The 23,462-nt window shown below is 46.4% G+C and overlaps 1 protein-coding gene and 1 long non-coding RNA gene across 2 annotated transcripts in view; both read left to right on the top strand.

The window, feature by feature from the left end:
• The window catches only part of SAXO4 (stabilizer of axonemal microtubules 4), a 132,309-nt gene that overhangs the window by 17,582 nt on the left and 91,265 nt on the right, over positions 1-23,462 (top strand). The window contains exon 2 of the mRNA XM_086958629.1: positions 10,176-10,333. Within this exon, the coding sequence (XP_086814755.1) occupies positions 10,228-10,333 (106 nt within the window). The 5' untranslated portion in view covers positions 10,176-10,227. The remainder of the gene's footprint in view (positions 1-10,175; positions 10,334-23,462) is intronic.
• Positions 3,611-4,360, top strand: LOC147730780 (uncharacterized). The gene is made up of 4 exons (XR_015308601.1): positions 3,611-3,695; positions 3,803-3,913; positions 4,021-4,127; positions 4,229-4,360. It is a non-coding gene; the product is annotated as an uncharacterized LOC147730780 (long non-coding RNA).

Genomic DNA, 23,462 nt, shown 5'->3' with positions numbered 1-23,462 from the left:
TACGCGGCATTAGCTCAGTCCACAAAACATGGCAACCAGACCACTGTTCCCGCAAAAGTCCCAAATCCCCCTTCATTGCCCATAACAAAACAACACCTTTTACCCTACAGAGATTATTCTCCCAAAAATGAATTAGCAAAGCAACCGGGCACTGGCCCCCAACCAACCACTTATTCAAAGCAGGAATCAACTCCTTCCACAACATCCCTCCCTTCCCATTCCAAACAGTTTTAAACAAACGCTCATTAAAACCCAACATTTTCCCGAAATAACATCTGCCAGCCTGGACTTGAGCCCATTTTACGAAAGAGTGCCCCACTATCCATATGGTCAGTTCCGGGGAGCGGGGAGCCGCTACAGAACCTGCAACAAGAAAAACAATATGAGATTCATGTAAATGACGCAAGCGCTTCTTCCGCAGTACTCCTCACATAGCGTTGGAAACAGTTGGATGACCAGCGCCAAAGCCGCATAATATCCCCTGTAGACCAGCCTCGATTACAAGCTTCTGCTGCTGCCCTGATCCTAAAAGAATGTGTCCCAAACTGAGACCCATCCAGACCTATATGCCTCAAGGCTTTACGCAGCACCATGCGCAGCTGATAATCCGTCACCCGGCCCCCACCAGCATGTCGAAAAACCCTTTCACTACCTTCCCCTCCAGACAGTGCCCTCCACCGCCTGGACCAATGTAAAGGGCACGTGACACCAGAGAAGCTGCTTCCAGCCATACACCCTTACCACCACTTCTCTGGTCCGTTTTTACACTGGCCAGCCAAATATGAATCCCCCTCTCAAAGAAGAAAACCTTCTGCCAAGTGATACCTAGTTTTAACCTGTAACCTAAAATCTCGTAGACCCTAAAGGCTCCCAAAACATCCAGACCAGCATAGAAAACAAACATACTTCAAAACCATCCCTACAAACAACAAGCAACGCCTCTAGCAAACCCGCTAATGTCTGCCATGATAACGGCATACGTGCTAAACGTTTCCCACCCCGCTCCCTAGCCCAACCTTCCAACATCCTCCTCCCTACTTCCCCACCAGAAGGGGAGTAGCCCCACAGAAATTTCCCCATAAAAGAAATACCTGCCAATTTCCCTGCAATGGTACCTTAGAAAGACTCTTCTCAATGAGGTCCAGCAGAAACTGTATTACATCATCTAATCGCCTCCATGACTCCTCCACCTGACAGGCACCTGATGCTATGAATTCACTCCAGGCCATAGCATTAGCTGTACGAGTAGAAGCAGAGAATGAACCTACCACCAACTGTATAACCCTACGTTGCCTACATACCACAGATGTTCCGGCATTGAGGTCGGTGTCCTGTCCGCTTCCTCGGCCAGCCCACGGAATCTCTCCCACTGCGAACGAGACAAAGCATCCACAATGTCATTGTCCACACCAGGGATATGAAGTGCCTTGAACGCAATATCATGTCTAAGGCAGCCAAGAACAAACACCCGCAACAACTTCAAAATCTGCTCATCTCTTGCCGACTGCCTGTTGATGATTTCCACCACTGCCATGTTGTCAATCCTGAACAACACCTTCTTATGTGCCCGCTCCTCACCCCACAGCAACAATGCCACTAACACCGGAAAAAGTTCCAAAAAGGCGATGCTCCTCCCACTCTCCTTCCACTGCTCAGGCCACTACTCCGCACACCACCTGCCCTGCCAGTTTATACCAAAACCATCACTGCCTGCTGCATCTGAAAAAATGTGCACATCCCACTGAAAGTCATCCTCTCTCACCAATGGTATTCCATTAAAGGAATGCAAAAATGTTCTCCACATATGCAGATCCTCCTTCACCCCAGCCGACAAGCAGACATGGTGGTGAGGCAGATGGTGTCCTGACAAAGCACGTCCCAGTCTCCTGCAAAAAGTCCTCCCTGCCCTGACTACCCTGCAGGTGAAACTGAGATGGCCCAACAAAACCTGAATGTCCTTCACTGTTACCCTATGTTTTGCAAGCATTTCTTCCAACAAATCAAATATCTTTGCTTTCTTATCAGCTGGCTCCACCTAACATTCGAAAATTACACAATCTACTTAGATGGTTAATTATGCATTCAAAGTGTAATTAATTGCTATCATATATGGTGGAAACTGTATACCTAGCTAAACTGATAATGCCTGGTATCTCCAACTGACACATGTCCTTTAGACTATAAAGATATGTTTCAAGTAACAAAAGAAGGCCAACTCTTGAATAGAAGATCCTTGAAAAAGTGATTAATTGAAGGTGCATAGTAAATTGTACTATCCTTTATCCACGTTATTCAAACCTTATGCCAATAAGATAAGCGAATGGCTAATCCTTAAAGGTATATACTGTTTGTAGCCAAGGTATCATAACTAAGGGCTACTTACCTAGTATTAGTTCTTACAAAAGTTGATGCAATAGGGACCACACTTTCTTTATCTTTCAACGTCCCTCGATTCTAATCATTCATAAGATGGTATGATAGGAGAAAAGGAAAAGCAAACTATCAACTGTACTGCCGAGTGAATTACTTTTAATGCACAAAGGATTTATAAAACACTACATGGCGTGTCAATTAATCTAAAAAAGACTTACGGGCAGTGAAGGTAGTTGTGCCCCAGAGTTGCAGACCAATTGTTCGATGCTAGCCGATCAGGTACGTTCATATAAACGATATCTGGTATGTATTTCAACTGATTCCTTCACTTGTTTATTAGTTTCATGTTACAAGTTCCTAAGTAAGAGCATAGATTCGCAATATAAGAAAAAGGATTACTCAGTGTGTAAAAGATCGATATTATGGTTAAAAAATATATTGCAATGGGCTATGCATACCGTTAAAAGATATTGCAGGCTACTTGCAATAAAGTTACAACATCTAGCTCAATGGTTGCTGAGTCCCTTTATACAGCTTCCATATGGCTTCTATTCATGATATATATCTACAGGGCGGTGGCTGTCATATAATCCCGATTAAGAAATAGATTGGAATGGAATGTACTAGCCAGGTATGGTTGTAAAATAGAGCAGATAGATACAATATCAATGGAGGTGAGTTGTTATGCATTATTGAATAAATATAGATATAGATATATATCCAACGACCAATGAGACAGATGGTATAGACGCTATACTAGGTCAGCAATAAATTTGATTAATAGCCAGACCAATATGTAATATCAGAAATACAATTGCATATGTATACATTAGTGGTTTCCCTATGCAGTGGATTTATTAAACATATAGAACGGAAAGAATCGATCTCCTTCTTCTTCCGTGTCTTCAGAATAAACTGAGAGGTAGTTCCCTTTAAGAACAGACGTTAACGTATTACGTCAGCCCGAAAGACGATCTTACTGGTTCACATATAAAGGTGGGCCTTCACACTCGACAGGTGATATTATTCCTAATGGCTGCGGGACGCCAACAGCTATCTTTTGCGGTGCCCGTGGGTTTATACGAGCAACATTCGATCCATCTTACCGGTAAGAGCACCTTCGCTCTCTGGGCTAACTCTCGTGTCCCTTAGAACCTCTTGCAAACGTAGGCATTTCCGATCTCTGACTGATGTGTATTTTACTTTCACATTTAGAATCGCACAGATAAGAGGTGATATTTCTTTCTAACGGCTACGGGACGCCGGCAATCATCTTTTGCAGCGCCCGGACGCAATATAAGCAGCGTGCAGTTTTCGTAACGGTAAGGATTCTTAGCTTCTGGAACTGAATTTCTTAAGTCTGTGAGAGCGTTGACATCGTTTTAGTCCCAGTTGCTGTCTTATACGCATTCTGTTTTCTTTACCCTAGCACCATTCTGTTCTTATGAAAGGACATTGTAATCAACACGGTTACGGGACGCCAGCAATCATCATTTGTAGCGCTCGTATGCTAGAAAAGCAACATTTTGTTTCCCCATTGGTAAGGATATTTTGTTATTGAGGAACTCTTTCAGACCACCGAAATCCTCCTAACTAACGAGACGTTTCTAGTCTTAAACTGTTTCATATCCTGTTTCCCATCTTTAGATCCATTTCATGAATAGAAGCCATATGGAAGCTGTATAAAGGGACTCAGCAACCATTGAGCTAGATGTTGTAACTTTATTGAAAGTAGCCTGCAATATCTTTTAACGGTAAGCATAGCCCATTGCAATATATTTTTTAACCATAATATTGATCTTTTGCACACTGAGTAATCCTTTTTCTTACATTGTGAATCTATGCTCTAACTTAGGAACTTGTAACATGAAACTAATAAACAAGTGAAGGAATCAGTTGAAATATATACCAGATATCGTTTATATGAACGTACCTGATCGGCTAGCATCGAACAATTGGTCTGCAACTCTGGGGCACAACTACCTTCACTGCCCGTAAGTCTTTTTTAGATTAATTGACACGCCATGTAGTGTTTTATAAATCCTTTGTGCATTAAAAGTAATTCACTCGGCAGTACAGTTGATAGTTTGCTTTTCCTTTTCTCCTATCATACCATCTTATGAATGATTAGAATCGAGGGACGTTGAAAGATAAAGAAAGTGTGGTCCCTATTACATCAACTTTTGTAAGAACTAATACTAGGTAAGTAGCCCTTAGTTATGATACCTTGGCTACAAACAGTATATACCTTTAAGGATTAGCCATTCGCTTATCTTATTGGCATAAGGTTTGCATAACGTGGATAAAGGATAGTACAATTTACCATGCACCTTCAAATAATCACTTTTTCAAGGATCTTCTATTCAAGAGTTGGCCTTCTTTTGTTACTTGAAACATATCTTTATAGTCTAAAGGACATGTGTCAGTTGGAGATACCAGGCATTATCAGTTTAGCTGGGTATACAGTGTCTACCATATATGTTAGCAATTAATTACACTTTGAATGCATAATTAACCATCTAAGTAGATTGTGTAATTTTCGAATGTTAGGTGGAGACCACTAGAAGAGGTACAACCCTAGTTTTTGCTAAGAACGATCAGACTGTATCTCTATCAGTAATCTCCGTCTATTCTCCATGCATAAGAAAATAAGTCATCTTACAGCTTATATCATTCCTTTTGCCTTGTAGATATTATTTCTACTTAATTACAACTGCTCAAATATAGTATTATTAGGTTTGTACCTTGTTTAGCACCATTTAGTTTGCCATAACAAGCAGGGAGGGAGTGTCACTAAGGGACCTGTTTTTAATTGGTTGTATTAACTGTTTATTGAATTGTCATAATTAAAATGTATTTTTTTTAACAAAAATGACACTGATTTGATTTTACTAATTTTGAAAAAACTATGTTTTTCAGATAGATTTGTGGCTCCTGAGGAAGGCGTCTCTTTGTAACGCCGAAACGCGCGTCGAATAATATTGATTGCACCCTTTTAAAAAAAAAAATGTATTGACTGTATTATATGGAAATTATATAAGTAGTTTTTTTGTATTCTTTGTTTGTTCCTAAGTTGATTCATTGGTTGTTTTTAACATGAATATTTGTATACCTATTAAATGAAACAAAGTTTTTTTATAATTATTTGTCTTTGCGGTTCCTTTATGTATGCATTTCGCCATCTCTGCAGTTGCGCCCGCGGTCACAACCAGTGACATAGCAACATCAACTGAAGAATATGACACTGAAGCTGTCTCCTCGTCAATAAAATCATTGACTGAAGACCCCTCAGGCCACGATAGGTGTTGAATTAATCTGTACTTTCCAACTTCTTTTTTGGGAACCACCCCGATTGGGGAAACAATCAAGTCTTCAACTGGCCAGTCATCAAAAGGACCCGCCATCCTTCCTTCTCGAACTTCTTTGTCCAACTTGTCTTGCACCACTGCCTTATGTTCAAATGCTGACTTCAAATTTTGTGCCCATCGCGTCTGTCAAGGCTCCTTGTAACCCAAACAAAACCCCTCTTCAAATCCCCCAACAATACTTGTTTTGCTTCCAAATCCCCATACTCCCTCAAACCTGTCGCCAATGCTGCCAGTCTAACTGGCGTAGGAGCTCTTAGGCCCAGACCCCTGGGATCCCTTACCTCCCCTACCACTTTGGAACTGCTGTGAGGGCCCAGATGTGCTAGCACCTGTCTGTTGCCACTGCTGATTTCCTTGCTGCTTGACGCCCCAACATTTAACGAAAAGGTGCTGAGAGCACTCGTGCTTGAACCTACAATACTCTCTTGTGCACATGCCTTTATTAAAGTCCCGAAGCAATACAAAAGGAGATGATGGACGGAGCGCTTGAGCAAATCAAACACTCACCCCCAGTCAACTGATCTGGGTTTAATTCATCACCATTCTTTAGCTCACTCCGCCACCCCAGTTCAGACATGGCCATATGCAAATCAGTCTGACCCTGTGCCTCATGGGAACAGTCCAGCCTGAACTGCCAAAGCCATGTCTTCCCTGGACCGGAAATAAGCATGCTGGGACCGGTTTCTGGCATTTCAGCCGTCATCAGCCAGGCTTGCTTGAATCCAGTGGCAAAGTGAGCAAGGGACTCATGTCTGAGCATACCCTGCCAACTTAGGGCGAACAAAGTGATACAAAAGGGGATGATGGATGGAGCGCTTGACCAAATCAAACACTCACCCCCAGTCAACTGATCTGGGTTTAAGCCGTCACCATTCTTTAGCTCACTCGCCACCCCAGTTCAGACATGGCCATATGCAAATCAGTCTGACCCTGTGCCTCATGGGAACAGTCCATCCCGAACTGCCAAAGCAAGACTAAACTCCCAGCACACCCCTGACCCAGCTTGTGTAGGTGTTGTACTCCCCACCCGTCCCCGGGTGGGCTTCCCCTGAAATGGCCGGTACACTAAAGGTACGCCACTTGCAGTAAATATAGTCTTACCCCTGCTGGTGCCCCCATTGTGTGTTGCCACAAATCAGAGTCTAATTCTCCCCACTTCGCTTCTGGATCCCAAGCCATACGGGCCCTTAACCTCTCATCATATTGTGCCCATGCATACCCGCTACCCGTGTTCTGCGCTTTCCGAATGACATCCATATATTTAAAAATAGGCACGCAGCGCAATATATGCTGGCATATATCAAAAATGCCGCCGTCCAATTTTCAATGGTCAACGGCACCTTAGGCCTCTTGGCCAGCTCATACTTAGACCCTTCTTTGGACCGCACCTCCCTGTAAAGTAGCTTCAAAATTTCAACATATTCCCCTTTTCAGATGCGCTCTTTAGTGGCTAACTCTTTACTCTGTAAAGGCGCTTTACCTGGCACTTCTGGTTCGGTATTCATCCCACTCTCCACTTTAGCGCCCGGTGCAACCACATCACCCATCCCCCACACCTTGATCTTTAACATATTTAACTTTATGGAGCTTACCTTCCAGCTTCCCGTGTCCGTCCTCACCCCCTGTCCCCAACGACACCATTTTTGGTTTGGCCCGTGGGACAACATTCTCACCTGGGTCTAACAAGACTGCCCGACCAGGCGCCGATCTCCATGCCACTTGCTCAACAGGGTCCACTGTCCGAGGAGCCCTCACCGATGGGCCGTGCTCTCTTCTGGGTCCCAAAAACACTGCCCACCTGGACTGCACCGCCTCTGGTGCCTGTAAAACACTAGGAGACACATGAGAAGGCACCACCCCTCCTCATCGTCCCTCCACTCCCCTTCTTCGGGGCTGTCCTCATCATAATCCAGTACAATCGCTTCCTCCATCTGGAGAGGATCCGCCGCAAAACCAACACTGCTGGCCTTAACCGACCCAACATTGCTTACACCAGCCCTAGCGGCCCCTGAATTCACTCCTGGCGGGGGAGGCAACTGTACTCACCGGTACTCCCCCCTACGTTGACTGTCCTGAGAATTCCTGTCCAGTGGCCCTGGTGACCATCGTGTTCTGCCTGACGTTGGCGCCAGCGAGGTCACGCCGGACCTTCGTAAGCTGGCCGCGCCAGGATCCCCCGCCGGTACGGAATGTGCCGTGCAAGGCTCCACCTCCCTCCTCTCCCTTCTCCTCGGCACAGTCGGGCCGCACCTCGCCCTACCGAGTCCGCTGTCCCGTGTCGCTCCCTACCCTGTAAAGAGAAAGTTTGGACTGGTGTGCTGGGACCCTGCAAAAACCTGACTGGCCTACTCTTCTGCACGCCCCAAAAGGCACCCTCCCCCGCCCCATCCCTGCCCTGACCTGCGTACCGCGACCTAACCTACTTACCCGGGGTCAGACAGGGGGAGGGGTCCCCCTCCATTTGTCCCCACTCCATTCCAACATCGCCTGCGCCATTGGCGCAGAAGCCGCCGCAACCTGGCCACCCCTACCTGCCCCGGACAGACCCAAGGGATTCAAACCTCGCCACTTCGTACCCCCCTGTGTTCCCAGCACCCCCTAACGAGCACTTGCTCCGCGGGGCAGGGCTGACAAATTCACTGTGCCCACCCGCCACCATGCCCCACACTTCCTCCGCCCAAGAAGGAAAAACATCCAGGCCCTCCCATGCTTGACCCCCCACTGCCAGGTCCAGTTCTGCATTGGAGCGCCCGTAGGCCCTCACATTACTCTCTTCAACACCAATGACCTGACCTTCCTCCACCCCCAAGGGCTGTAACCCCCCCACCCACCAACCTGCGCCCATTCCCCTTCCCCTGGAGAGCTGCCACCCACCGAAAAGGCTTTCCCTCTAACAGAAGGAGAAGGGGAGAAAAGAAGAGGGCTAATTGTATCCCTCCCACCCCTACCCTCCCCACCCGGCCCCACACCCACATCCCTGTCCCTCTGCTCGAGCATGACAGACATCAACCCAGCCGGGGACCTTGCCTCCGTGGCCCACTCCCCCCCTCTCCTGCCACCAGCCGCCTCTGAATGCTCCCCCATGACATGCAGAGATGCCATCTGACCTTGGTGCTCCCCCCTCCCACCCTGCTCGACCCTGCAATCTCCCGAGTACTAGAGGGAGGCGCTACACAAATGTGCTGCTCCCCCTCCTTTACCCAATTCACAGTGAGGGGAGCACTGAGAAATTCCGCAAAAGCGCCCTCCCGCCCACCCCCCGCTGCCGCAGACAACCCACGAATGACAGAGACGCAGAGCACCTCTTGCCGCCTCGACCCCCCGCGCTTTGCTCCTCGCGCGGGGGCGGATAACGCCCGCTGCTCCATAACAAAGGTGGCAGAGACCTCCTCGGCCAACAACGCAGCAGCACTCCCTCCGGCCGCACCCTTCCTGCCTTCCCGCTCCCCCAGGCTCACCTCCGCAGAGCCAACTTGTCCTTCGGGCTGCAAGTGCCGTACAGGGGCTGACTTCCGCAAACGTGGGCAGCCCCGTTCCACCGCCGGCGTCATTCTGGGCCGTTTGGGAGAGGTGCAGGCAGCCACTGCTGCTGCTACCCCCGCAGATGCCTGCTGCGCCTGGTGCGGGGATCTGGCCACGTCTCCCAGGACGAGGTCTATTCGCCCATCCTCGCTCAGGAGCCTGAGGGCCTTGAGCACCCTAACGTCTTCAGCAGCCATAATCACTCGCCACAAAAGCTAACGACCATGCTAAAGAAAACGCCCTAAACTAATCAATATATATTTGACTAGATAGAGATTTTCCTGTAAAAAAATTCCTGACTAAAGCTCCCAGTCACCAGGTCACCAAAAACAAAATGGTGGCTGAGAGCAGTAGCCCAACGCATTTATACGTTGGGCTACATTTGGGCTACAAAAAAGGAAGCCCAAAAACAAAATGCCCGCCTGCTATCTGCAGGCCCCCTCCACCCCCGCCCCTCCCAAACCGCCTGGGGGGGGGGGCCTCCCTGTGGTCGTCCACCCCATCCAAGCCCCCCTTCTCTCAAGCCCCCTCCCCTCCCGCCAACTCCCCCCACACTGTATTCTTATGCCTCCCAAAGTACGACCTGTTCCTTGCCAGGTGACACAAGGGTTTAAAAACAGTATATTTTATTACTCCTCTGATGGGATGAAATGACCTGATCGTAAAGGCGGTGCATGAGTAACATATTTTCATTTGAAAACTGGAAGGGGACTCATCTCCCAATTAATTGTTCTCGAAACTCAGGTAGGAGGCGAGAGGCTAGGCTTCAGTTTCCTCTATGCGAGTTGCGTTTAAGGCCACAGCTCCTCAAGATATTTAGCCTGATTGCTGTTGATCTCACGGTGTCACTGCATGCACTCCGTTGTGGCCATTCCTCTTGTGATGATGTCTCTCTCATGCTTATCTGTGCAGTTCCTGTCACCTGGGGCCCTTGGTGACCTCCATTGAGTGGTAGAGCAACAAGATGAGGCGGCTTCCCCTGAGTACCATCGACCCCCACGTGAGGACCAGTAAAGGGGGCAGTGCTGACTCCCTCAAATTCTACTCCACCAGCTACGCCACATCGTATGGTAAGGACACGGTCTCTGTCTCAGCCTTGCGTGCCAATGTCATGTCCTGTCGTGGTTTGAGAGATGCTGTGTACAATCCTGGATTAATAGCATCAGCTGTGTCATAACTAAAGGTCCTGCAAATCTAAATGCATGTAACTGGCAACAGAAGTGCCATCGCCATCTTTGACCAAAAAGCCTTGTGACCTTGCACTTCTATGCATGCGCATGCACACGCACACACTCGTGCACAATTCTATATAGAGCTTGTGTTTTTGCCCTTTATTTTGTCATGATAACTGATCTAGTATACTGTCATCTGCTATCCGTCTGTTCTGCGGTACCCATCTCTGCAGGTGGCATTGTGATCTGGAACTGCAGAACATGGGAAATAAGGGTCTTTTTTCATGTATTTATGTTGCCATCCTATGTGGGTAATCAATGGAGCAGCATCTCCACATTTGCACAAAAATCAAGATGCATTCAGAGAGTAAGCCGCAGATGCGGATGTATCATATTTTTATGAGGTTCCCTAAAACTCCTCTTAGTGGCCTGAAAGATAGGCTTATGTTGAGCGCTTCCCTAAAACTAAAGAGGGTAGGCATGATACAGAACTCCGAGGGCAGTTTATTCTAGAGCCGTGGACTGTAAGTCTCCTGTCTTCATTCCACTTGAAATGTGAGCTGTGGATTTATATTAAATACCCAAATTGTTTGACCGCATACACTGTCAAGGGGCATAAGGATAATTCTTATCCATCATTAATTGTGGAGTTTATTCGTGATGTGTTTGAAAATCAAGCATAGTGACTTATTTATGGTTTGGCAGATGGCCTGTCCACCGTATTACAAGTGCATTATAGCTCATTGCACTTATAGTGGACCATGTTGTTGGTACCTGTTTTGGCATCATGCGCAGTTTGCGCAGGGTTTTTAAATGGATACCGATGGAAGCCCGTAAACCTTTGGTACAGGGCCTCATCATAAACAGGCTTGATTATGGCAATTCGTTATTACTTGCCACAAATGAATGCCATCTCAGGAAGCTGCAGGTCTTGCAAAATACTGCAGCTCGCCTTGTTCTCGAACTACCCCGAAGATCCCCCTCTATGCCGTGTTTAAAAACTTTACACTGGCTCCCTGTAAAAGCGCATTATGTTTAAAACACTGTGTATGGTTCATAAACAGATGTATGGAAGGGGCTCAAAAAACTGGACCCAGAAACTCACATGGTACATGCCAGGGAGACAGCTGAGATCTAGTACTGAGGCACTGCTCACCCCAGTAAGAATTCAAACTGCTCAGAATGGAGGTCGTGCTTTCTCTTTCCTGGCACCATCTTTCTGGAATAAAATGCCCCTTAGTCTGCGCACAACCTTTGAACACACTAGTTTCCGAAAGAAGCTTAAGACCTGGCTCTTTTGTTAACTCCAGCTATTTTCTTCCTTGTCAGAACTGTCTGCATGCGCCATGAGACTCTTTGGACGTGATATATGCGCAATACAAATATCCTGACTTGACTTGACTTGACTAGTCAGGCAGATAGGGAGAGGATATGGCCACATGGTCCGACTAGCTGACTTTGGAACTGGGGAACAGGTTGGGTTTCAGGCATTGGCTCAACGTTCTGTGATTGTGGGCAAATCACTTGATCTCCCGGTGGCTTAACTCCTTCGACGCTCATGACGAGCTCAGCTCGTCATGATGTACACCTCCATACACTCAGCTCGTCATGAACAATGGAATAACCAAAATGTCAGCACAGGAGGAAAATAACACAAGCATCGATGGTGTTAAAAAAAACAAAAAAGAATCTGGCCTTGTGTCATTTAACTGGTGCTTTTTTTTGTGATTTATTTTCATCTTTAAAGAACAAACATTTCAGTGACAACAAAGAGTCTGTTACTCATCATTACAACACAGTGCAACAAGCCATTGTGAGAAGTTGGCCTGGTACATGATGTTCACTATTCTAGTGAGCACCTTGCACCAGTCCAAACAACCCTTATGGTGAGGGTTGTAAAGTTAACCTTATAGACCAGCTATCCTAGGGGTAGCATGGACAAAGCAGTCTTAGGCTAAACTCAAGAGGGCATGTGAAGCCAGCTGTTTTACCATATGTAACCCCTTTAATACCAAATGAAAGGACACCGCACAGGAAATATATAAAATATATATGTATTTATTTCTAGACAATCCCTCTGAGCTCTTTATGAGGTCAGAGGTACAAGATACCTAATTAAAATATAATAAGTTGCACAAAATACAGTAGGGCCCTAGGGGCACGCTAAACCATATACTAAAATAGTGGTATAAGTACCACTGCTCGGAAAATGAATAGGCCTAGGACCTAGGGAATCGCTGGGGCTACGCTGTACTACCAAGGGATAGGAAGCAGGAGGCCCACGGGAGGCGTGTGCTGAGTCTTTACTCACACGCAAGTTACCATAGAGAATGAATGGGAACGAAAGAGTTAGAAAATAGCGGGCACATGCATCATTGTCAATTGCATTCGCAAACGGTGCGAATCGCAATTTTCGGCCGTTTGCGAATGCAATTGACAAAATTGGGATGCATCATGTTTTTCGCAATTTTAGAAATCGCAATCACGTTGAGATTTTTAAAATTGCGATTGCATTTAAGAAATCGCAATTTGAGATTTCTTAAATGCAATGCATGAACATTTTAAATTTGCGAATTCGCAAATAGGGAGAGGTAAATTACCATGAAGTTGACCTTCATGGTAATTTGTGAAAACTTTCAAAAATGCACAAAAGTGCATTTTTGAAAGTTTCATTTTACACACACACATGCTCTTGAGGCATGTGTGTATGAAAAATGCACTTAAAGTTATATTTCAGGAGTGCAGGGGGGTCCCCTGCAGGCGACCAGGAGAAAAGTGTCCGGTTGGATCCAAGGGCGGATCGAGGATGAAAAGTACCTGAAAGCAGAGGGGACAGAGTCTGGGTCACTAGCCAGTGACCAGGAAGGAACCAGGCATTGTCGCAAAGCAATCAGGTGATGTTGTGAAGCTTGTCTCTGCAGCCACGTAGACCAGGAGGCATCAACGACGACCAAGAGTCAGGCACGGACTTTCCCATGAAGGCTCTCGCTGTCGGCTTCCGGATTGGAGTCAACAAGCCTTGGCAAAGGCAACCCAGGCACGAATCAAAGTTGGCTTCTTAATCAGACCAGCAAGGTCTGATGGGCTGCTTCTTTTCAGGGAAGCAGGGACCAGTCTGGAGCAACCCGACCAACATTGTAAATTCAAGATTTCGTCGTCAAGATGGCCACTAGCCAACAGGCAAGTGACCAGACAGACGCATCGAGCGGGAAATGCAGAAGGGCCTCACGCAGAACTCGTGGAGTGTGCAGGGCTGATCTTCGGTGCAGATAATGCTCGGGCTGGGGCTTCTGAATCCACAATGCACAGCTTCGAGGGTGCCTCAGAAGCTGCACGGAAAGCAAGTCGCTGACTTTTCAAGATGGCTGGTTCCACGTCTCGCGTCGCCTCCACGGGTCTCAGCTTTGCTGGGACTGTAGATCAGGCTGAAGGAATTCTGGAAGTCTGGTTCTTGTCAGGCTCTGTGCTCGGGCTCCGGCGGAAGCATCGACAAAGCAAGCCGTTGATCGCTGGATGGTGCCTGCTTGTGCATGGTGGTTACTCCTTGACCACAAGGGAGATTCTTCAGTCTTCTATCTTCAGGTAGCATGTCGAAGGTCCAGAGTTTTGTTTCAAATTTCAGTCAGGATAAATCTAAAGTCATGGGACTCAGCTCCTACCTATATACCAAATCTAGGGGCTGGATTACTTGCTCGGTCCGTCCTATGGGTGGGACCTGGGAAGGGGGTGGTTACACGCCTTTTCCTTTGTCCAGTTTCACGCCAGAGCTGGGGTTGGCGTGCCCCAGCACCGGTTTGAACTGGACTATGCATGGGACAGCTTGTGTGCCCCAGGCAGTGTCTCATTTCTTTCAGCCCTCCCTGTCCCAATACACTATAGCCTGTCTGGGGGGGTGATAGCACCTCCCAAGGCAGGAAACCTATTGTCCAAGCCTCGCTCGCTGGAAGGGCTCCCAGCAGCAGGAGGTCAGACTTGTGTCTGTGGCAGCAGCATCCATTTTGTGATGCTGAGGCTCTGGTTAACTTTAACCGGGATTAGTAGGAACAACATGTCTTCTCCCTTTAGAAGGGTGGAATGCTACCCCCGTCGCCAGAACTGGCGAAGGGGTAGTATTTAAAAGCGTATGACACCTTTTCGACATGTTTTGATAAAGCCAAACCAGAGTTAGCATTTAACCGCGAGGTTCATAATGCACTTAAGAGTATATGGTATGGCAATATCCTAGAACAGCTATACGGACATGGTTCTGAAAGCTGCAGACAGGCTCAGCTCCTGCTAGAGCACCATCTCACATAAAACCAAGCACTCTGCCTCCAGGATTGTTAAGGCCTGCCATAGGAGTGACTTATAGGTGTATATGTGTCTAGAATTGAATTTAGAGAGAGCACAGCTGGGCTGTTGGTCTGATTAGCAGGCCCACAGCCACATTAAGTCGAAAACCAGTGAAACAAAAAGCAAAAAGTGGGGTGACCATAGGAAAGCAGACCCTACTTTCCTACAGCCATTCCCATTAGCTTTCAAACCCTCAACACATCCCCACCTTCCTAACTTGTCAAACCCACTGGACCACTCAACAGACATCCATTCAAGATATCTGAAGAGGATTAATTTGCTCAATGGTTGTACAAAACAGGCCCCTGTACTCGTTCCCCCTTCCCCCTTTCAGTTCATTTATTTGAGCAGCCTCTGCTTAAGTACACAACTTGTTCGGCCTGTATGCACCAGTCCATATCCATTGTCCATTCTTGCAGATTACACAGAGCCCTCCACTTCCAGGCGATATTGCGTTTGGGCATCATAAATCCCAAAGGTCACCCAGAGAAGCTCCTAACTATTAAGGTCAGTTTTCTCCCAGATGTTCAACAAACACCACTGTGCCGAAAGCTTCATGGCACCCCCACATTGCTTCCTCATACAAGTAACTGGTGCTATTATGTATTATGTACATTTTTCATATGTTCTTGGGCCGAGTTTGCCCTTTATAAAAATGCAAAGACAAAAACAAAAAACATGCTCCAAATTCTGAACAAAGCCCAAGTGTCTTGGACATTGTTATTTCCTTATGGTCAGCACATGGAACACAGAATCAAATTTTTTCAACCTGAGGGTCAGATATGCTGTGGCTTTTTGCATTTACTACAAATGTTGCATCAACCGCGTAAAGTAAATTTGCATATTCTAATTTTGGTATGACTGGGGAAATCATTTATCTGAGATAATGGCGGCTTCTCCGCTAAGTTGGAGGAGCGTCGCCTCACTTCTGCTGCTGTGCAGCAGTAAAAGAAAGGAAAAATAAAATGATAGTAACAGAATCAATGCTATTATCAATTTATACTTCCCTGCTGCGGCAGCATGAGGGTGGGCGGCTCTGCTGAAAAACTAGGGCAGGAGTGGTGGGCATTCTAAAGATTGCATCATGCTTTGACCGGCCCTCTTGGGCCGGCCAAACAGTCAAGCGAACTTGAGCATGTTCTCCATGCAGGCTTTACAGGTGTACTACACCCAACGTGGAGAACATGCCCAGGCCCAGTCGCCGTTTGAGCGCTGAACCACAGCATGCTCAGCGTTCTGATTGGCGCAGGGGATCCTGGCTGCTTCCTGTTTGGCGGAGGAGAGATGACGTGGGACAGAGCGGTAAGGAGTTAAGTAAAAAAAAATTTTATACTTCTACCTCCGTACCCTCTCACCCTCGCCTCACCACCCCAGATCTGTACTGGCCGCTACTGATCTGAGATAATACTGCCAATAGAAATGTCCTGGGATAGATATTCTTATCTAAGGGGTCATTTTGGGATTGTCACCCCAAAATAAGTTGTTTTAAAGTACAACGCACCAAGTGGCACTGGAAAAGCATTGGTAACTCTTTGGACAGGGAGTTATGGTCAGATTGAAAAGACGCCACGGTAAACTTAAAACAGAAGAAAGTGTTTGCTGCCCTCAATTAATGTGTAAAATTGTATGAAATATTTGCATCTGTTAATGCCAGATCCTCTTTATTTTAGGCAATCCTCAAATGAATAAGCCCCCAAAAACTAGGGGTGACTGCACTGTGTGACTTTATATGGGCATGTAAATTATTATATATTCATTTTGGGATATATGGCCATTTACACTTTTGTGGAAAGCTTTCATGCAAAAAATATAGACCTCACCATATCCTTGATTAAATTGACCCAAGCTGCTGGATCTGACAATTTCTCAGCTACAATTGTAAAACTTGATATTGATTTGTGGACTGTCCAGATTTGTACCTTTTTCTGCAAGATGAAATCAAATTGGGCGGAATGTTGCTGTATTCAAACCTATAAAAGCCCCCAAATATTATAGATTGATCAATCTGCTGGACATTGGGGAGAAAGTTTTTGCAATAATAATTTTGGTAGATTTAAGGATTGGGTGGAGCAGTGGTCGAGTGTGCCTGTGGAACAGGGTGGCTTCAAGAAAGGCCACTCCACGATTGACCATGCTGCGCGGAAGTCAATTGAGCAAAGAGGGAAGCTGTACTGCTGTTTTGTGGACTTCCGGGCAGCGTTTGACCTGGTAAACCGGAAATGTCTATGGAAGACTCCGAAAAAATATGACATCCCGGAAAAACTGCTGGTCTTAATATAGGAGCTACAAATTGGGCACAGATTATTAAGGATACGGTGGGGACCTTGACATCGAAAATAGCAATCGAGAACGGTCTTAGACAGGGCTGTGTGCTGGCCCCTATACTCTTTGCCATATTCTGAGCTGATCTGCCCTCTGTGTTAGAGATAGATAGAAGTGTCAGCCTGAAAATGAACGGTAAACATTTATAATGTCTACTGTATGCGGATGATTTAGTAATCCTTGACCAGACAGAGCTGGGCCTTCAAAGGAAGTTGAATGTATTCAGAGAATATTGTGTAACAAAGCATTTAGGTTTAAACGTGGATAAAAACAAAAGTTTATGCTTTGGAAAAGAGATCACAGGTGCATTTGGTATGTGGCCCCATTAACATTTTTAATTGTGAATGAGTATAATTGTGAACAGCGCCAAGACACCCTAGGGTATATGCTGCGCTTTATAAATGCCAATAAATAAATAAATAAATAAATAAATAAAAAAAATACCATGGCGTCTGGTTCGATAGTACTCTAAAGTGGCATAAGCATTTTAGAGGCCCTGAAAGCAAAGGCCCTTACACCAGTATGTGGGTTGAAAAAATGTAATTGGAACTTTGGAGACATGTCCCATAGAGCGTTGTTAAAGGTCTACAGTGCGATGATACCCCCTCAACTGGAGCGGTCCAGAAGGCCTCGCAATGGTGTAGAAATGAGATGCAGCTTATGATTTATAATGGCCCAAGGAGTCTGGGCGCCAACTGACCTAAACCATGCAACACAAGATTGGGTGATGTTAGGAATGATGTTAGCCAAACAGAATAAAGCTAAATTTTGAGGTTCCCAGTGCTCCCAGATGCAACATGACTGGTGCAGAGATATGGATGGTGCTATAGTGGCAGAAAAGGCAGCATACATACATCGAGGGTACCCAAAAAAGTGGGAAAGAATATGGGGGGGCCTGGAACGCATATAGAGGGAACATTTGTGATCCGCCTCTGACCGAGTCAGACAAGTACTCTGACTAATTTAGATGAATAAGGAAGGTTGACTGTCCATTTCTGCTAAAATTAAAGTATTGAATGCAATGCTCACATGGAAATATCAATGTTATGTAAGATGTAAAACGTACATTAAGATATACCTTGTAACCGTATTTTGTACAACACTGTTCAATAATCAATAAAAAAAGTTTTATTAAAAAAAATAGACCTAGGAGATCATAGAGAAACTGTATTCTGTCAGTGAGAATTTTAAAGTGAGAATTTGTCAACACACATTGCAAGCTGAAATCACCAACAGCGCACTCAGATCCCTAGGGAAGGAATTGTCTAGGAGGGAGGATGGGGAGTATCTGAGCAAGAAAAAATCGGTACAATTTATAATGTCTAGCTGGCTGAATGAAGCCTGATACCCATACCTGGATACATTACCTAATCATTGGCTCTGATGCGAAATTTTAAGATTGAGAATTGGTATTAACCACGGGATGTACATGTGTGGTGGGCACGAAATGTGACATCCTGCATATATTAGTAGACTGTTCAAAAGTATTAGCTCTACGGAAACAATTTTTATGTCCCATTTAAAAAAAAAAAATATGGCACTGCATCTCGGGCACACGCAGTAGAACTCCTTGCTGATATGCCTAACCTTGATATCGCAATAGTAATTGGGAGGCATATGAATGCCGTAAAAAGGTCTTTTATGGAAAAATGAATTCGAAGATTGTAAGTTTTGAAGAAATCGGGTTTTTAGATGGTTTTAAGTGATGGAAATTTTTAGATAACAATTTTGCAGTTATTTCTTAATAATGATTCTTATATAAATTTTTAACAAGTCCTAAATTATCCGTCACACAGTTTTGCCTATAATGTTTACATTGAGGAATTGTGCCATTATGTAACTTATTGTATGGAAATCTGTGCTGCTTTTTACCTCTTCTCACAGGTTATTTATTTTAATGGAATTAGTGATGATATTGTGATGATTTTTGATGAAATCTCGTGTTTTTATGTTGTTTAAAGACCAGTGCTCTAAATAAATGTTGCTTTGACTGACTGTAATTTATGTTTTATATATTTGATAGACAAAGATATCTGATTAACCCACTATTTAAAATATATAAATAAATACATTTTTACAAGTTAAAACTACCATCGAATAGTGTGGTCCGTTAAGAAAGGTACATTCTCTGTCAAAGAACATAGTAGGGATCAAACAATAAATACTACCATTTCAGAACATTCTGGGGCTGTAATAGAGGAACCTCTTCTTTGCTCCTTTCAGTTTGAGCCCTCTAGAGGTAATTGGATGTGCTACAAGTTCATGTTTCTCATTCGCTAATATTAACTTCTGCTTTTGCCTCCATGAAGCAAACTGATCTCCGTGGCGTGTAAGTGAAATTGACAAAATTAGGTTCTTAGCAGATTCCTAATAGTTTCCATACAGAAACTAACCCTCATGCGACAGAATAGATGCCTGAGGTGCCACACACTGCACTGGCAGAGACGATGACATGAGGTCCTTCAGCCTCACCCTCTGGCTTGCCTTCCTATAAACCTTTATAAGTACAGTCAAACACACCAATTTTGATTCCGCCACCTAAACATGTCAATGTCAAATGATCCGGAAAAATGGAGCAGCTACCTAATTGACTCCTTTCCTAATGGCTAGCAAGACAAGAAGAGATACAACTCCCTTATCTGCCATAGGGAGCATGTAACCAATTATGTGTGTGCAGTGTCGTGTGTGAAACTCTGATTGATTAGAGTTGAGCAGCCCCATTTCTTCGAGAAACACCTGAAGGTTGCACACCAGCACTCTGTCCTAAAACGTGGAGCCATAGCTAGGCCAGTAGCTTGTTTGTAATTGACCAAGTCGTTAGGATCCATAAACCTTAGTTTTAAGAGTGAACTAAGCCAAGGATAGAATTATTCAGGTATTATGCACCTACCCAGACATCGTAGAGAGGTTCAACTTATTGGTAAATGCAGTAACCATAGCATCGGCAGATTCCTCACGAACAAGAACTGGTATCAGATATATGCAGTGCAGGGTAGATGTAGGTGCTTTACTAAATACACTAGCCGAGTCACTTCAACTTCAGAAAAACTGATTTAGCACTTTCTCCGCAGGAAGGTAACAAGTAGTTTTCACTGGAAAACTCACAAAAAAGTGGGCCATTGAGGTATCCCGTGGTTCTTCAACTCTCCGACTTGTGTTGGGTGCTCGCTGCCGCCCCCTTCCAGTAAGGGGCCCATTCTATATAAATGTAAATGTACAGGAATTTATAAAGCGCAAATCACCAACCGGTCTCTAAGCGCTTGCTTAGGGAACCCGTCCTGGTATTCCCCTGTGAGATAACCCCAGCAGGGTATCCACAAGGTGAAAGCCAGGCATCCCACTGCGAGTGGCCGTTGTGGAGATTAAGCAAGCTATTACCCAGAGTCGCAGAGTGTGAACCTGTGAATCAAGTAGGCACCGGAGCGAGAATTGTCGAGTCCATGGACTTTTTTTTTTTTTAGGACTCAAGACCCCACCCAGCCGGGAATTGAACCCTGGTCCCAGGCTGACCTCTGCTTCAAGGTCTGCCTCCTCTAACCAGTGAGCCACACTTCTCAAACATAAACATAACCTCACACATAAACAAACACCACCCAAATATCCAGCAACACCAGAGGGACCGTAGTGCGTGCATTATACGGTTGAAAAATGAGCACTGCCATCGCTATGTCCTGCTCTAGCTTAAGGACACGGAGCCATTCATGCCCTTGTGCATGACCAAGCATGCATCCTGTTCATGTTTAACTTCCCCTAGCATAGTTTAAAAGCTCTGGCTTTTTTCTTCCCTTTTGGTAGGGTCTGTTTTCCCACTATAGTGAAGTCTGTCTGCGCCCTGCACCTAGTGCCCACACCGCCATCACTCGCTCCACTTGTACCCACTACATTCACACCAAGAAGACTCATGAGACATGCTTGTGGGAAAACGGTGGTGCAGGTTTATTTGCAAACTACAGCAGATAGGTGGGTCATCTTACAGGCGATCCAAGACGGCAGCCCCTCGCTGACCCGCCTGCCTAATTAGCCAATTTGCACGGTAAGTCGATGCTCTTGACGGTGCAATACCTTTAATGGTTATCTCGTTTACTCCCGCCCCCCCTGTCGGGGCGGAGCGATGAGGCACACCCCCGGTCGGTTTAGGCCCCCCGACCGCCCGAAGGACTAACGGGGCGCCGACGTTGCTTCCTGGAACCCCCTCGGCTCCAGAATTTTGGCTCGGGCACCCCTACTGTGCCAGGCAGAGGTATTGCAGTCTCCTTCTGCCGCAGAGGTACCCTTACTGTCCATCTGCTTCCAGATCGCCCTGTGACTCCGCCTGCAACACAAAAAAGACCATTAATTGTTCACACCAACCTACTGCTCTGCCGCTGGGTCTGGGCCAGGGCGGGAACAGCGCAGAGTAGTCCATCCAACGTGCGGCGGAAAGAGGAAGTGTTGAACCGGGCTGGCCTAGATAAAGGCCCTAGGCCCGCCTACTACCTAAATGCCGCGCCTGCATTGGTCCCCTAGACGGAAGGGGGGCCGCGCCCTGCCTGTCGCGCTGGTGACGTTCTGCTCGCGAGGCATGTGTCACTAAGACGCTGTCTCGCGTTACCTCCCCTTCGTGTCGCGCGGCCAGCGGCATAGTGCCCACACCGCCATCACTCGCTCCACTTGTACCCACTACATTCACACCAAGAAGACTCATGAGACATGCTTGTGGGAAAACGGTGGTGCAGGTTTATTTGCAAACTACAGCAGATAGGTGGGTCATCTTACAGGCGATCCAAGACGGCAGCCCCTCGCTGACCCGCCTGCCTAATTAGCCAATTTGCACGGTAAGTCGATGCTCTTGACGGTGCAATACCTTTAATGGTTATCTCGTTTACTCCCGCCCCCCCTGTCGGGGCGGAACGATGAGGCACACCCCCGGTCGGTTTAGGCCCCCCGACCGCCCGAAGGACTAACGGGGCGCCGACGTTGCTTCCTGGAACCCCCTCGGCTCCAGAATTTTGGCTCGGGCACCCCTACTGTGCCAGGCAGAGGTATTGCAGTCTCCTTCTGCCGCAGAGGTACCCTTACTGTCCATCTGCTTCCAGATCGCCCTGTACTCCGCCACAGCTCTGGATGAGGCCTCCGCCGATGACAGAGTCCCCCACCACCTAGCACCTTACTTAGACCTAGCACCCGTATCTCAAACACAGCCTGCTGCCGCCAAAGTTTCCTGTAAGTCCAGGAGAAACACATCCATCCCCGTCTCAGACAAGTGAACCCCATCCTGTTCATAGTAACCCACAGCCCTGTCCTGAATTAATGAATGCCTAATAAAACCCATACCCCTTTTCTCGGTGAATTTCTGCATGGCCCTGTTCACCCTTCTCCTGCTCTGCTCGATGGCCTGCGGTGACCGCGCTCCTCTCCATGTCCTGCGTGGGACAATCTCTGACCATACCAATTCCGTTGTTCCCAAATCGTTCGCTATTGCCGTGAATTCCCGCTGCATTGTATCCACTAAGGCTCGCCTCCCCCTTGTAACCAGGTCGTTACCGCCCAGATGTACTACTAAAATGTTGGGAGGTCCCCCCACGGCTGCTACTCCCTGCGCCAGTCTACGCTGCAGCTGATCCCACTTCATTCCAGGTGAGCCCATCCATACTATCCGTGTCTTTGGAAAGGCCAATTCCCATTTCCTGAATGCAGCCCATCGCTCGAGTCTGGAGACATATGAATGCCCCATCACCCACACGCAGACGCCGACTGAAAGAAAAGACACATTTGGTATAACGCTTTTATTCTAAGCTTCACTGCAAACCATAAACAAAAAACACACCAGAATTCAATGGCACCAAATACATGTAAAATTGGAAAATGACAGTTCGGCATTGCCTTGCATTGCATCATGGGCGTACATATCTTTGATAACATGCTGATGACCATCTCCCCACTCTTTTGACCCCTTCTTCCCCCAGGCCCGCCTTGTATGCAGCTGTGGCTGCCCCAATTCTGAACGAATGGCTGGAAAATTTTTTGCCATCCCCAGCTGCTGCCAACCCCGCCTTTGCCAGCACTTTCTCCATTACCTTTTCAAATTGGAACTTAGTTAAAGGCGTGCCGTCTGCGTGAATCAAAAAAGGTCCCGCCAGCAGTGGTCTAATTCTCAGATATTCCCGCGCCAAAGACACCGGACAATATCTGGGGTCCTCAAAAGCATGTAATGTTATCTCTACCCCCCTCCCAGCCTGATCAGTCTTGGATCTGCGCAACCATAAGATCAGGGAATCCCTGGCATTTACATCCATCATGTCCAGTGCTCTCCCCGACCTGTCGTTCTTGGATCTGACCACCAGCTCACTGGTCCGGAATGCCCCAAAGAAGGCCAGGCAGAACGCTGTTGCAA

The sequence above is a fragment of the Lissotriton vulgaris genome, chromosome 2_1 (genome assembly GCF_964263255.1).
Source record: "Lissotriton vulgaris chromosome 2_1, aLisVul1.2, whole genome shotgun sequence".
In the NCBI taxonomy this organism is placed as follows: Eukaryota; Metazoa; Chordata; class Amphibia; order Caudata; family Salamandridae; genus Lissotriton; species Lissotriton vulgaris.
This window is presented reverse-complemented; position numbering and strand designations above follow the sequence as displayed.